The 17,369-nt window shown below is 29.5% G+C and overlaps 1 protein-coding gene across 2 annotated transcripts in view; it reads right to left on the minus strand.

Moving 5' to 3' along the window:
• Nucleotides 1–6,441: 6,441 nt before the first annotated feature.
• The window catches only part of LOC129967117 (neuroligin-1-like), a 700,350-nt gene continuing 689,422 nt past the window's right edge, over nucleotides 6,442–17,369 (minus strand). For both annotated transcript variants that reach the window (XM_056081798.1, XM_056081797.1), the window contains 3 exons: nucleotides 9,527–9,969; nucleotides 7,972–8,309; nucleotides 6,442–6,704 (listed from right to left, as the gene is read on the minus strand). In XM_056081798.1, the coding sequence (XP_055937773.1) occupies nucleotides 6,680–6,704; nucleotides 7,972–8,309; nucleotides 9,527–9,969 (806 nt within the window). In that variant the 3' untranslated portion in view covers nucleotides 6,442–6,679. The remainder of the gene's footprint in view (nucleotides 6,705–7,971; nucleotides 8,310–9,526; nucleotides 9,970–17,369) is intronic.

Raw genomic sequence — 17,369 nt, forward strand, 5'->3', positions numbered from 1 at the left:
TCAACTTCTCATAAAATGATGCGTACGCTAATTTTTTTTCAGTTATTTCATATTTAGAATGAAATTTAATAGAAAAGGAATGGATTTCTTAAATTTAGATTTGAAAAGAGGAATTTTTAATTTTATAATCGATGCAGTTTTTATCCCAATTCAAGAATCTTCAGTCTATTTAAAACTCATAGTTTTTTTGCAAATCAATTTTTACGTTAAGCAAACGAAATTTTTAACAAGAATATTATGAATAGAACAGAGTGATTTTACATGACAAAACAAAATTGCAATTACAAAATTCGATTTACAAATTGTTTATTTGTTCTAATATTAAATGCTAATTTGCATTTTTATTTCTGGTGGAAATGAAAATTTTATTAAAAATGAACGCAAGATCCTAAAATCTAAATTTTTTTCAAAGATGAAATAAAATAGTTTAAATTCACTTTTAGGACACTTTAATAATAACAATAGTGATTTAATTCTTAATCTTAGAAGCTTTCCTAGTTTAAAGCAACGTTCTTAATGTATTTAAGTTGAGTTTTTTTTAATTTTACAGAGGATCATTTTAATATTACCATCAGAATTGTGGATGATAATTTTTCCGTTATAGTTTAAAATCTCTTTTATGAAAAGTAAATGCTGATTCCCGAGAAATTTTCTTTCAATAATTATTATATGTATATTTTTTTTTAAATATCTTTATTAGTATTTCTTTCAGGAAAATGAAAAAGAAAGTGCCACCATTAAAATAACATATAACATCTGATTGACATGAATTCAATTAAACTGAACATTATTCTCTGAAGTTTTCTTAATAAATAAGTATATGACGATATTAAAAAATGATTAAGTATATGAGGATTCAAAGTCTTTACGTCGTGCCATTATCACGACTGAAGCATTCAGAATAACCTGAGTTCATATCCACATTTAGTCTTCTGACAGGAGAGTAGAGTACATAACGCTCTTAGTACTATTGTCAAGACATCCTTGAGATGAAGCCGGTTGATAGAATATCAACTGCAGTCTATCAGGACTTCAAATGTCAGTAAGAAGTGTTCGCTAAGGCTCAGATAAATGCTACGCGAGTGTCGACTTGAATCCAATTTGTATACTTGCCATTCTCTTGTTTATTTGTCAAACTGTACGAGGAGTTATTTTTTCGCTTTTTATTGTTATACTTTGATTTCATAATGAGGGAATGGGATATTTGCTTTCGCTCGTACATGAAGTATAGAGAACTTATTGCCACCGGCAAACACTTAGGACTGGAGATTTGTCGAGTCACCATGAAATTTTATACACTGTTTTTACACCAAATATTTAGATTTCTATCAAGTTTTGAGCGAAATCCATTGAGTTATCTGTCTGTCCGTCTATTCGAAATGCTATTCTCACCAAAGATGAATATCTCATCGCTATTGTACGCCAATGCCATCTGAGGGTTCCATCTTCCCAGGGATATCACCTTTATTAAAGAAAACTTAAGGAGATCACTCCCGTTTGCCATTCTGACGTTTGGTTATCATTTCTCAGAAAGGAAGTATCTTTATAAATGAAGACGTTGAAAATCCATTTGGAGAAGCAGATCGGTCGGCACAGTACGTGAATAATAAAATGAACGAATAGACATGAAATATTATAAATTTTACTATGATGCATTTATTAAAACGCGGGATTTCTCCATTTTCTAATTTTGGATGAAAAGAAGTTAAAGCAAATCCTTTAATATTAACATTTTTACACGCCCATTATAAATTAATTTCTCAGAGACGAATAACTGAAAAAATGATTAAAATACTTTTAGATATTAAGTTGATAAATGAATTATATTTGCTGATTATAATGCTCTTCATAAATGTAAAAATAAAATAACTTGTTTTGTCAAGCAACAAAAATGCATCGCGTTAAAGTTATTACCATTTGAAATTGAAGTAAAAGTCATACTAACCTTTTAATGGTGACAATTTTTATTTTCCTTCAGCTTGTGCAATGCATTGAGTTTCAGTATATTGTTATTGCATGGTTTTTTTCATCTAGTTTAAGCATTTTCTTGTAATATTTGTAGTGAGAGAAGAAATCGTTCATTGAATCATAATAAACAAATGTCAATATTAATTTTCTTTGTTAGAAACTGACAAAAAGGAAATATATAATGAAGTGAATAATTTTTAACGTTAATTATAAATGAATTCAAACTTGGTATTAGAATGTCCCATAAGTTTCTTTCCTATTTCTAATATGAAATGAATGCTCACGATTTACTGTGTAAGATATTATTTATTTTGTTATATAAGAACCCTTTTGCTCTATTACCTTCTTCAATCTCTCAGGAAGTCTCATTATACCTTCTTTCCAAAATTGTTGTGTTCCCCGAAGTGCACTTTTATTTCGCTGATGGATTTAAAGCGCTTATCGCGAAGATAATTTTTCAAGGACAGAAAGAAGTAATAATCAGATGCAGCGAGATCTGAAGAGAATGCAGGATGTGGTATAACATCCCAATCAAACTGTAAGAGCTTCTCTCTTACGACTCATGCAATGTGGTCTCGCGTTTTACTCATGAAAAACTATGCCTCGTCATTTCTTTCATTCTGGTCGTTTATTGCTATTGCAGCTTTCAATTGATCCAGTTGATGACAGTATTTCGTAAAATTTATTGTTTTACCTTGAGGAAGGAGCTCGTAGAAAATGACGCCTCTCCAATCCCACCAAATGGATACAAAAAACTTTTTTTAGTATGTAGTTCCGGCTTGGAGTGTAGTAGAGCTCTGGTACGACTGAAACTGATGACACTGACGTCTAATAAATAAGCCTGCACAGTGCGGCCATTCATAGTGCGATAAGAAAGAAACCTTTAGGACCCTCTAATATTTACAAGTTAAAGTCGAAAATAAAGAACTTAAAACTTGTCTATAAATAAGTGGAATGATTTCATTACTTTACATCCCATTAAATAAGCAGCCCTCGATTTTTTTTCCGGAATAGAGTTTTAAACTGTTGCAGTTTGGTATTTCCTTTTTAGTTTGATGCATTTGCTTGCTTTACATAGTGGAAGGATAAAGGAAATGATAAGGTAAGATGTTTTTCACAATTGCATGTCAAATAAAAGATATAAAATGAAAACTCTTTCCACATTCTGAATCTCGAGTACCTAGTGATCAGAAAGTATTACAAAAGTAGGGCAAAAATGATGTAATCAAATTTCAAAAGGTAAGTGTGATTACCTATCTTGCAAATATGTTTTCTGACATAAGGATTCATGTCAGTATTTTGATGGATTTTCTAATATTCTTCACGGAATGCTTATAAATGAGAAATTTATTTCAAGAAGAAATAAATGAGAATTTATAAAAAGGTGGCTGATGCATCTCGTATGAAGTAAGAGCCGTTTTTTAAATGTTTGCTTACAATGACAATTTTATTTCAAATCTCAACTCCACATATATTTTATCTACCGAATATTTTGACATTGCTTATGCTTCCTGTTTCAGATATTTTACACATATCATGTGACTGTTGCGTCTCTAATATATTCCGAATAGTTTTAAAAATGACGACAATTATAAGATGGATCACGAAAAGCATTAAATAAAAACCAATGGAAGTGGCCTCCTCAAAGATTTCTGGTACACCCTCTAATAAAGGTGAATGACCGTTTTAAAAATTTTGTTTTTTTCCAGCCGATTAAAACCAAAGTTTGACCCGAAACTAGATTTGCAGTCGCAAAATCACACGCCACATTTGATATATTTAAGTCATTGCGGTTTTGAGTTATCTGGCTCGCATACTTCTCAAAGTATAGATCCATAAACGTTCAACTTCCTGTTAGATTTGACTCAAAAATCGGCAAGTGTCTATATTATAGATGCTAAGTTTGAGTACTGAATTTTATCCAACTAGCTCTCACTGTTTTGTAGTTATCGTGTAATATTCGAAAAGTCGGATAAAAAAAGACTTTTTCTGAATAGATTTTACCCAAAATTTGATAGAAATTTGCAAATTTGGAGGTAAAAACCATATACCAAATGTCATGCATCCAGTTCAAAGAGTTTTTAAGATATCTCTGTCACATACAGACAGTCATTTTCTAAATATGTGATTTTCGAATTCAGGGATGTCTAAAAATGGACGATTATAACTTTCTTTCTCTGTATTTCGTAAACGAGAAAATAAAAAGAGGAGACCGATTTCCTTGTATAATAGAGAAAGAAAAAATACAATAAATAATTTTTTATTCATAAACGTTATTTAGGATGATTTATAATAGACTTTGAAAAATAATTTATGGGTTGAAAATATTATGACAGATATTTAATTAATAATTCATGATTCTAATATTTCTTTCGTTAGATAAACAAATTATCGATCTGACCTCGAACCTGAAGGTCCGTTTTCTCTTCCACCACGGACGCTTTTCTGTTATCTTAAATAAAACTCTTGCATAAAAAATGTATCGTTCCTCACCAAGTATGAGAGTCATTTTTTTGCATGTGGACAAAAGTAAACAATCTTGATATTATGAATCATGTTTTAGGTTGCAATCTAAAAGTACCTTAACTGGCAAACATGCATTTTTCTCAAAATTAGTATTATTAAAGGATAATGATGAAGAAAAACGTTAATATTGATTTATCATAAGCTGTATTTTGGAACTTTATTCTATAAAAACAATATTTTACCTCAGAGAAACCAATAATAATTTAGGAACTTTAATGTGTTTATCTATTATAGAGTTGTTCAGATACAATTTTGAGTTATTTGTGGAGTTCTTGTATTTTACTATGACGGGTAGAGAGACTTTGATGGGGTATCTACTAATTATGTAAGGAAATAGGTTTTTTATTTACTAGTAATGATTTTTAAAGTTTCTTTTTTAATCAGACTAAATATTATAAATGAACGGAACCAAATTTGTGTGAATACAGAATTACTTATAAAGCGAAAGTTACATTTTTTAAATCGCTATTAGTTTACTCAGAGAATAAATTTTAATCTGGTTTCATTGTTTATGAACTATTTGTGCAGATCATGCAGCAGAGAGGTTTAATAAATAGATTCATCAGAGAAACAGGACTCCTAGAAGACGTACATATTTATTTACAGTTCGTGATGTCTAAAATGAAGCTTTTTTTTAATTACCATTATTTAAGAAATAATTAGCAGTGAATAGTAATTTTCTTTAATGTGACTAAAGGAAGGAATAATTCGAATAATTCCATTTTTTATAATTAATTATATTCAGAAAAGTAGAGCTAATTCATTTTTTAATATAAATATTATTTTACTATTTGAAAACACTTGAAGAACGATTATTATGAGATCCAAAAACTAGTAAATATATTTATTAAATAATGGTAATAAAAAATGAATAATGAATATATATTAAACAAGTTTTTAGAAACCTATGATTTGACTCCTTGGAATGCCTTTTACATCGAGTGATAGTCTTCAAAATGTCAGTATCCAAGGATAATGTAATGAAATTGACATTTAAGACAATGCCGTATCAATAACTAAATACCATTTTTCTGCTTGAATAGAAAATGAAGTAATTCACCAGAAGATTCGGTTCTATTTGAATCACGAATGAAAAGATATTTAAAAAAATTAATCGTAAATATTAGTCAGAGAATGCATTGCAGTAAAATTATCCAATGAAGATACATAATTTTTAATAACTTTGTTTCATTAATGTTAAAGAATAGAAGCTGTACACATTCGAATATTTCTTTTAATTGCATTCATCACACAACATTACTTTTAATTTAATTCAAGATTATTAGTAACTATACCTTATAAGAAAAATGGAATCAATTTTTTGATTAATTGAACTTTTTCCCCTGTTCATTTTTTTAAGTCAATCCGTTTCACAATTTCTGATGAATGGTTGCAACTGTAGATATATACAACTTGGCTCAATTATAAAATTTGTAAAATTATATCTGGGAAATAACTGCCAATTAATTTAATCTAAATAAAATAAAACATATAATTGTTTTAATTATTGCCGATGTCACATTGTTATTAGAAATTAGGTGGAAAGTCATTTATTCAGTGAAAATCGCTAAATAATGAATATAATTCATTAAATATGACTCTTCTTTTTCCTATTTTTTAACATACACTAGAATCTCACTAACGATTGTAATAAATATAAATTACTATCATGTAATTTTATTATATTATTTTTTGTCTTTGTAAATTTGAAATGCATCTAAAATTCTTTTATTTACAAACTAAAGCTTCATTTCCTCAATTTCTTAAATAAAACTCTGCTGAAATTTAAAGGTAAAAGGAAATTTACCTCCAATTATTTATCATCCATTGTGAAGAAACTTTTTATTCATGATAATCTTTATTAAAAATTGAAACCATATTTTTATTTACAAGTTTATTTATAATTTAAATATGACAGTACATTCATAATAACTTCCGTACATAAATACAAAGTAAATGTCAAAAACTCATATAAATATTTCAGACATGACCCATCGAATAACTTTAACATAGACTTCTTTTGAATATAGAAATCCAGCATATATAAAATTGTCAATGTTTTGGTGTTTCCACCTTGATATTGGTAAATTTTGGGGTGATAGAAATATTCTGATACAATTCCCAGACCTTCGATCCTTCACTGGACGTTTTTTTAAATGTATTCATAGCACTTTCGAATGTTTCACTAGCTGTTAGACGCACATTCTGATCTATAAGAGAAAAAGAATATACATTTAGCTTGTACCAAGTAAATAAATAGTTATATTTATATTAAATATACTAGGTGTTGCCGAATTCGACCGACATATACAGAGAGGTGATAACATGCATCAAGAGAATAAAAAAAACAAAAACCACCATACAACATAGTGTCCCAAATGTCGTTTAATAGGTGAAATTTGCAAAAAGATAGGGAGTCAGAGAATTGTTGGAAAATGGAAAAATTTAATGAAAAAGTAACAAATGATGTTGGAACTAAGATTTTGTTTAAGTGAAAGTACATTCTCAAAAGTGTTTTTGCACCTAGGTAACATGACAATTTGATGATTCAGGAGGTGAACTACTGAAAATGAAAAAGTAATTTAGAAACCTTAGTTGCAAAAATATTATAAGTATGTGAATACATATATCAAATTAATGTTATAATGATGATGTGTGATCATAAGAAAATAATGGGATTTTCTGCATATTTCATCATTTTAAAATGTATATGAAAAAGTAATACGTTTGTGTGTCGTTGTCATTTACATGAGAAAGAAATCCATATTCAATCATTTTTCTTGCCTTCTTTTCTGGCTTTTAAATTTAAAAAATGGCATTTTAGTAGTTAGATTGTAGATATTTGTAATGTAAAACAGACATAGAAGGGAACCGAAACCAGTTCATTGCACTGTAAGAAATAATACTGACCCTAGTTAAATAATGTCTCATCTCAATATGGAATTTTTATGGATATTCATCGCTATCAATAATTAATGTTATAGTGATTCTCTATTTATAATACAGTGATATGCGGGTTATAGTGATTTAATATTCATTTATTAATTAATGAAAATAAGTACGAATAAAAAGGAATCAAACTAGGTTTTTTTTTTTATCTTTTTACATCTTACATTTTCATATTCTCACAGCCAAAGATTGCGCCTAGCTCAAAACAAATATCATTTGTTCATCCCCTCAATTATCCATACTGCGTTTCTAATGCATCTGAAATGGCTTTATTTCAAAAGAATTTGTATTCAGAAATTAATAATATGTTCTGTGTAATAAGTCAGGATATTGGAAACAAAATTTCCTAACATGTATAGAAGTATGGATGTAGCTCTCTAAGCCAAAGAAACAATCCTTATAACTTGCGGTTATTTGCAACCTCATACACGTATTCAACCTAAACTGTTACTAATTATAAACCCCTAAAACGAACTCATTATATAATTAAATATCTTTTTGACAGAACTCAAAAAATAGGCATCGTACTCTTTGCTTTGGGAAGGGTGAAATGCTCTCTGGTCCTGGCATTTCTGACTCGGCGTACCCGGCACGGTGGGATCCGGAAGCTCGCAGAGAATGGTGGGAGCCTCTACGAAGGTGACAGTTTTTATTTTGGCTGGTTTTGAAGAAGTGTTCGTAAGCTCAGTTTCAGCTGTCCCGCTCAGCTGCCGCTTGATTTCGTTCGTCTCCACCAAGTCGAAAATGGGCTGCTCCTTGTAGGCCTGGATGGGCTCGAAATCGTGAAGGATGAGAGAAGAGGGGGCGTCTTTCAGTAGGTAGGGCTTCTTAAAAGCGTCCTCTTCTTCTTCCTTGTTTCTTTCCACCTTTCAGGGATACAATTTTGTCAAGTTAATTGACAGTAACATAAAATCTTCACCATCTGTGGCAAGTTGAAATATAAGAATACGTTATGTTTTAGCAAGTTAAAATCATTTGAATATGTGTATCATGTTAAAATGTAAAGTAAAAGGAAAATTATTAATTGATGTCAAAAATGATAAATTTCAACCCAGGCAAAACAGTATTTTTTAAAAAAATCCGAAAAGTTTATTCTATTTAAGAATAGCATTTTTTTTTAATGTACGATTTTTTCTTCTACATTTTCTGACTCTGTTCTGTATTTTTATTAGATTTAAATCAATAATATTCGCAATTTTAGCAAAATGTAATTACAGACGTTTTTTTTTAGTACCGTTTACAATGTTAATAAAACCCTGTCAAAATAAAAACTCCATTAAACATCTGTAAAACATTTATTTAGAAACATTTGCTAATTATTGTTTGCAACAATTTTTATTTCATTTCAACCTCCTATTCTGCCCCTATGAGATGAGTGAATAAAATCAAAATTTATGAAAGTACTTTATCGAATAAGAAATCTTTCACAAGGAAAGCCTTTAATACAATAACAAACTTATCCATCTCCAGAAATCAAAGTGTTCCACATGATTCGCTTTTTATTCTATTTCCTAAATAGACACGATTGAAATTGATGCCAAGAGAAATAACCAAGATGGATTCTGTTATGCTGTATCACATCTAAAAACAATCCATAAAAAACCATTGATATTTTATAATGATTAAGTGATAAGATAATGATTAAATGACTTAATTATAAGTGATTTTTATTCTGCCTTAATTTTTATATTATACTTAAAAAATACTCAGATATTTTTTTACTCTTCATTTACGATTCCCCTTTAAATACTTCATTTTTTAAACTTTAAATACCTTTAAAGAGTAATTTAATTTTAATTACTTAGTAGGTGAAATTTAATTTCTTTTTTTTAAATTAAAACAAAAAAAATGGAATGGCATGAACAAAATGATTCAGAAGTGAAGCTGAATCCATAAATATTCCAGCTCCATGAAGAAATAACAACCGGTTTCTCTAATATAAAATATTACATTACATTTCCAATAATAGAAGTCTAAAAAAATCTGAACTATAATTTAATATCACATTGATGATTTTTCATTATGAATCTTTCGCACTCCTTTTATTATGTAAAATAAAAAAGAATCGTTAGATGAATTTTACCTCATAAAAAGCTTTATGCATATTTTTCGCTACATTTATTTTATCTTTCTGATAAAATATCGCTGCAAAGACGACGGCATTCAGCATGAGCAGTGAGCATCCAACAGCTATGGTCACTCCAAGAGCCGACAAATGGGCTCCTTTATCAAGACCGTAAACTTGAACTTCAGTCACATTGGCGGACATAGCCTTATCTGTGTCCAGGATCTCGCTTGTGTTGGTCATCTGCGATGAATCTTCAATCGTTTGCTTTTCAGTTTTCTGCTCGACATCGGCATAGAGACTACGGACACAGCCATCGTACATCGAAGCATTGTGGTGATCTTCCAGCATGTGGTGTTGGTCAGTGGTTGCGTTGTCAATAGAATCTAGTTTTGGAATCAAGTTTAGCCAGTATGAAAGCTTGTGAGCATTGTAGTGGTCCTTCACTTTGGGCCTGATTACTGTAACATGAAAATAATTGGATTAAATTAATTTATGAAACTGGAAGGAACAAAAATGTTTTGCATGGCATCTGTTAAGAAAAAACCCCTTAACTGACTAACTTACTTCCTGATCAGATGAAGCATCCTCTTTTGTACATCTATCAATATTTTAATTCCTATGATAATATAAGGACTTTTAAGATGTGTAAGTTTTAAAAATGATTTTTTCTATTTTAAATAATTATTTTCTATTAATTGCAGATTTAAAATTAAAAATTCAGTAATTCGACGCGAGAATCAATTTTTCCATATAATTAATGATTAAATTTGATTCCATGAAAACCAGTTTTATAAACTAATTAAACAATGTGCAATTTTTTAAAAGTATCTTTAAATAAATTCGTTGCAATTCTCATAAAAATTATGAGTACTTTAAACTGATAACTTTATATCGGATCGTATTATGTTTTTTATAAAGAAAAAAAAAATAAAACTAAATAAAAGAAACTAAAATACAAAACATTCTCAATTATAAGTGATAAAACTAATGAATAAGAAGCGATAAAAGATTTTTTTATCTACTAATGATGAGACAATATTTAAGTAGAATCAACTTTATAGTACTAAGCCATAGAGCATGATACTATTTTAGACTTATTTCCTCATGTCTTTATATTATTTTTAAAATTCAAAATTAATTTCAAAGACTATACTCATGGGTGTAATCGTGCCCCTTTTTTAATTTATAAAAAAACTTTGTATGGAAATAAAGTTACTTTTAACGCGCTGCTAAAAATAAATTTTTAACACTGATTAGAGCAAGATTAGAGGAATAAAGTGAAATAAATTTAGCACTGAAAAGTTCGGTTTTTAAACTTGTAAAGTACCTCGATATTATATAGAAAAACATTAAAGTATCGATAAAATTTTAATTAATCGAACATCCAGTTAAAAATCTTGAAAACTTTTAAAGAGTGCACCTGTTATGCAAGAATTTACTACGTGTAAAATTTATAATTCTCAGTATAGCCTTCCCTGTAGAGCCTTTTTTTTTTAGTATCACACCTGATGGATGAATGCATGTAGTAACTAGCTTATAAATATTATCATGGTTAATGAAAATATTAACGTCCAGTTTGTCATTCGTTTAAATATATATGCATAATATAAAAAATAAGCTAAACGGATTTATTTTGGCTTTGTTCACACAATTATTCAACATAATACATACAAGTTATGATAAATGTGATTCATCCAGTTATAATTACCGATGATTGTGAATAATTATACATAATCACCGATTTATTTTACCACAACATATACTATAATTCTCAGTAATTTAAGATATCAGCTTATTATGTTTTTCAAATATAAATCATTAATCCAGGAATATAAACCAGTAATCTTTCCTCATTATTCATTTCGATGAATTGACATGAATAGCATTCGCCCTCTATGGCGCAAGTCAAGCTAAAATTATTTAATTCAGTTCCTCCAAGAACTCCCACAGCCCAAAACTCTGTCCTTATTTACATATCCAATAAATTTTCAATGCATGGATATTACTTATAAAGCTCTAAAGTCATTAAAATGTACACTATTTCTTCAGAATAATTAATTTTTTTCATTTAAAATGAGGAACAGTCTGATAAAAAAGAGTTTCCCACTCTTTACCTACGCAATTTCACTTTATTTCATTTCCCTACTCTCGATGCTCGATTATGTATTTTATTTACAATTTGTAGAGTATCGCATCAAATTAATCAATAAATAAACGATATGCTTCAAGAATCATTGTAATATGGATTGGATATTAAAATTGAGTATACATAATTTCTTCTTTAAAGGTGTAAAAATGTAATACATACTTACCATTTAAGCTTTATATTTATAAACACATTTAGGTCTACATTAAGAAGTCTATTGGGTTAAAAATCAAATAGGAAGTCTTTAGAATATTTTAATTGTGTAATTTTCTTGTGGAAACACAAGATTTGAAGCTACAAAATTCAATATACATCTAAAGAATTTGTAAATTAACCACCACATTCTCTGATGAAAAATTTCTTGGAAGCATTCTACAGTTGTACTTCACGCATATAAACGTAATAATAATTATTTTACATCTGCAATTATTTTCCACCATAAAAACCTTGTATAATTCTAGGAGGGAAACTTATGAGAATGTACATTTAGTCATCAAGTGACCGAAGGATGGCAAATCTTTTCTAGAAATTGCTTCATTGATTGGGAAACATTATGACTGTGTCCAGAAAGTACTGTAGAAGTGTCGTAAAACTAGATGTATGGCCAATATTCCAGCAAGAGAACGTAAAGAAATTTGAGCATTACTGCAAAGGAGATTGATTATGCGTTCAGTAAAGAAAAGTACAAACATACGGTCCCCAGAACTTGCATCATCGATGTATTCAGTAATTGGGAAAAAATGTTCAGCTGAAAATGTTAGTCATTTTCTTCATAATGCAGGATACTGCAATATGGAAGACATTCATTAGTTGCATCAACAGAAAAAGGGGTTCCCTATTGCCAAAGAATATATTTCCAAGCCGCAATCGTTCTGGAGCTATGCTATTTTCTCTGATGAAAGCAAACTTAATCTATTTGGCAGCTTTGGACGTTATACAATGTAGAGGGAAGTTGAAAAAGAACTCGATCCGAAGAACACAGTAAAGACGGTTAAGCATGAGGGGGAATCTTTCCTCGTTTAGAGTGGATGGCTGCAAATGGAGGTGAACGAATTTTCATTTATGGCATTGTGGGTAGATTAGCATATCTTGACATCTTAAAGAATTACTTAAGAAATATATCAATAAAGTATGACTATGGTCAAACTTCATCTTTCAGCAAGACAATTGTTACAACTGTAACCTACATGTTCTGCAATTATCTTATGACCTGTTATAGGAATTAGATATGCTCATTGCATTGCTCATTTCTTAAAATAACTTTATTAGCACAAAGACAAACACCAAAACAAGTAACGAACACAAACAGAACTACTAAACTTCTTTTACAACGGATATTTTACAGTGACGTAATGACAGACCAATCACATTCCTTCAACCTTGTCTTACGTAAGGGTTGTGATGTCACAGTTGCGATCAAAGATAAATAATGCAATGGCGTTGACAATGATTCGAAGCATACTGCTAAGATAATCAAGTTTTACTTTCTTTACTAAAGCAAGCAACAACTACACACGCCACCCTAATACAAAGATTTAGATGTTATAGAAAATATATGATGAAAATATATGATCTCAGTTTGAGAAATACGTTCATAAACGTGATGTGACAAGTAAAGAGGATGTGAAGAAAGTCGTAAAGAAAGAGTGGGTCAAAAATTTAGTTGAAATAATTTAAAAACTAATTATATCCCTGCCTGAGCGATTACAAATTGAGTGATTACAAGCTGAACGATGACGATTTACATGTCCAGGCAAAAAGTTTTCCAACTAAATATTAATTTGTTTATTGTAATAAGATAAATAAAATTGTATACTTACTTTTGTGACATTTCTTTTCATCTAAGTGCTATATTTATACATTTTTCTATAAAAATAAATTTTGTTATATAATTCTTTCATCGTATATTGATAGGGGATGAACCCGAGTATCATTGAAATAATTTCCTTAAAGCATCATTTATCCAGTCAATTAAAACATAATTTATAAGTTCAGGTATATAATCAGTTTTAGTACCGATTGTATGTTACGGCTAAGGTGATTAATCCGTTGATTTGTATAATTACCGGTGTTTATTCATAATCACTATTAAACTTATTGGTGATCATTAATGAGCATCAGTAATCATGCATAATTATCAGTTTATTACATTTAACGTAATATAGATAATTTATAATTTGCTGATTAATATATAAAATAATGATTAATTAACGACATAAAATGTAGTGTATTTGTTGGAAATATTAGTGGCTTGGTTAAATCTTTTCTGCATTGTGATATCCGTAATTATGGTCTGGTGATTTCCTATCTTGCTTTACAATACATATTATGAACAACGGGTACTTATATAACACCTACAACGATGCCGGAATTACATTATCATAAATATCTTGCACATAGAATAGTTTTAATTATTATTTAATCTGTGCGATGAAAAAAATGAGAATACCTTTTCAAGTCGGATTATAATTTTAACGTAGAGCTAGTTGACTTTCATGTTTCTGATTTGATGATCGCAAGCAGAGGTAAGATACATTTTAATTTTCCACTGGAATGATTGAAATATTTGAAGATTCTAATTCACTATTAACGGCAATCCTTCCGAGATCATTAAGAATAAAAAATAAAGTGCTAAAATTAAAAGGTATGAGACAAAGAACATGTTCTAGAAGAAATTTTACTAACAATTCGAACAAAACAACCGAGGCGTTCGTTAAAAGCGCTGAAGATGTCGATAAGTTGATAACATTTAAATTTTATCAAACAATTAAAACAAATTCTCTAAATAGATTATAGAAAGTTTATAAAACAAAGCTTTATACAAAAAATTCCAAAACATGACACAGATTTTGAAGTCGTAGCTAATGTTACTTATGATGATAGATACTTATAAAATAAAACGAAATTATACAGACGGTAATCTAAATGATAGAAAAATCAAGTAGTATTAAATGAATCTATAAATAAAATGTTCTCCGTCTTGAAAATTTAAACTACTGAATTAGAATTGAAAGAATTTAGCAATGACATTAAATTAGTTTTCTTTTTGGAACCAATTGGAAAAGATCCAGAATTCACAACGCAAAATAAACTTCAATATTTAATGCAGGCATCATTGAAAGGATTGCACTTCGGAAAAGTTGTCAAATCACTTACAAGAGAAAAACTCCATGGAATATTTAATTTGCTAAATTCAGAAGGTATAAAATTTTAATTGAAATTTATGAAAGAATTTTTCTTTCTATGAACAGTGTAATAAGTAGAGCACAAAAATATTCATTATATTTTATTAGAACCACAATTGTATTCTTTTAAAATGCTGCAAGTAGCGAGTAACACTTCTTCATCTGTGCGCTAGCTGCTACTTGAATGATGGTTAGTTACCTAATGAATTATTACGAATATACGAACTATCCCAAAACATTTTGATTATGCAAGAGGAAAGAGAAACAAAGGAAAAGCAATAAATTACGTCAACGCATGCCTTGAAGGAAATGAGAAGAGGAAAAAATCAGCCCAAACCACTCTTGTTTTGATTTCGATAATCAGAATTAAAGACATCGGACACCATGATTCCAGAACACATGTATTGATAAAACTGATAAACCGTCAGAAGCTGATTTATTCAATAGCCAGAAAAGCAAAAACTAGGGGTGAAAAAAACCCTGTTTCTGCAATAAATTCCCATTGAAATACGACTGCAAATATTCTAAGAGACAGGCCTTACTATAAAAAGTTTCCACTATGTAGATACTAATTTATAATACCATTTGTTTCAGATGTTTCTGCTTTAAGGCAACCCAGTTTTTGTGAAGCGAAGATGCCTACTTCTGCTACGATAGTGTTGTATGAGTTAACAACTTTCTAGTGATAATAAAGTCACTAAAAATAATAATAAAAGACAGAATATAAGGGAGTGAAAGAATGAGGCTAACTAGACATAAAATTTTGTTTCAAAGCTTTTATTCAAACTCGCGGAGGATAAAAAACTGTCAGAAACTTGTTCGTCATTGGATAACATCGATATCATATATTAAAGTAATACGAATCGTATCCTACTACAACATGGAATACAAATTATTTATAATGAATGTATTTTCTCTTCATTATTTCAGGTGTTGAAAAAATCTGAATGACATAAGAATTCTTACCTATAATACACATTGCCTAAATGACCTGTTATTGCAATTCTGAAGTTTCAAATCAAGAACTGATACGTTCATGTGTTTCACGATATTTTTAACTGACTCTGCAATGGATGATGATTTAGTGTATAAATCTTCTACTTTAAAAACTCACGCATCCATTAGAACTGATGTTGGAAACGATTCATTAGGAAAATAAATTTAGGTTTTCAAAATAGGCATTCAAAATATGTGTTCACAGGATAGGTTCAGATTCACGCCAAAGAATCGCGTTTCGTAACTATTGTTCACCGATGCCCTGCAAAGCTTTTGCAGTCTTACCCCAGGTCTATAAGAGGGGAGAAAGGAATAAACCGTTATTTTTTAAAGCAAGAGAGTACGGTCTGAGCACTCCCGCTGGCCTCTTCCCTAGATCCCAGCGATTGAACGCAAACAAAAATCGCATTCTATTAGGCTCTTTCTGAAAATCGCATAGCTCACCAATGATATGCAGTTACTAGCATCAAGCAAAAGTTTAAAATGAATACATGTTCGTGCTTTCCTTCTCTCAATTTATAATAATGTTAATATTTAGAAAATCGCATTTTGTCTTTCGAGAAGCCATTAGAGCCACCTAAATACGATAAATAATAATAAGAGTGCATTTTGGTCCATTTAACATTGAATCGCTTTCATACTTCGTTGCTAAAGATCAGTTATTTTCAGAAATATTTTATAGTAGATAATTAAAATGCATTTATGATGGAAAATGATATTGACTGACTTCCAAATTTGAGGTCAAATCGATCATATGTTTACCTATTCGAAAACGGATTAAAATCACGAACTGCGCATTAGTTATCAATCATTTATCTTTCCAATATTTAATTTTCATAGATCATTTCTGACAACCTATAATAAATCTTCCGAAGTCACCGTTACGAACAGGAATCTATGCTTTTAAAGTAATTTCTTTCCAATATTCTGCATGGAAAATTGGATTTTCTTCCTTTTCATAACACAACATCATCATGATCAAGAACTGAAAATAGGCATATTTTATCAATGGTGGAAGAATTCCTTATTTTAAATAAAATACCCCCCCCCCCCAAAAAAAAAATAAAGAAGCTGCACAAATATGATACATGCTGAATTTTTTTGCTAACTTTTTTTGTTTTAGAGGCGATTAAAGTTTTATGTATGATTCATTTTCTTGTAGAAACTGTATGACTCATTTTCTTGTTTATTTCAAATTTTATTTATTTATTTATGAATAAACCAGATTTATAGATTATAATGTAAATACAAATTTCTATATTGACAGTAAATTTCTAACAATAATAAGACTTCAGTTTGTACATTTGTTTTCCATTTCCACTGACTTTATTTCAAAAATATTAAACCTTGGAGCAATTTAAATGGCAGGCAATAGCTAAAATAAGCAATTTCACAAAATTTCGGCAAACTGCTTTCCGTCATTAGTTTTTTTTTTTTTCTAATGAAAACGAGCATATTTCGAATGATAAAGAAAATATTTGATTTCCCTTATTTGAAGATTAAATCAAGAAAATAAGCCACTTTTATTATT

This window comes from Argiope bruennichi, chromosome 4 (genome assembly GCF_947563725.1).
Source record: "Argiope bruennichi chromosome 4, qqArgBrue1.1, whole genome shotgun sequence".
Classification (NCBI taxonomy): domain Eukaryota; kingdom Metazoa; phylum Arthropoda; class Arachnida; order Araneae; family Araneidae; genus Argiope; species Argiope bruennichi.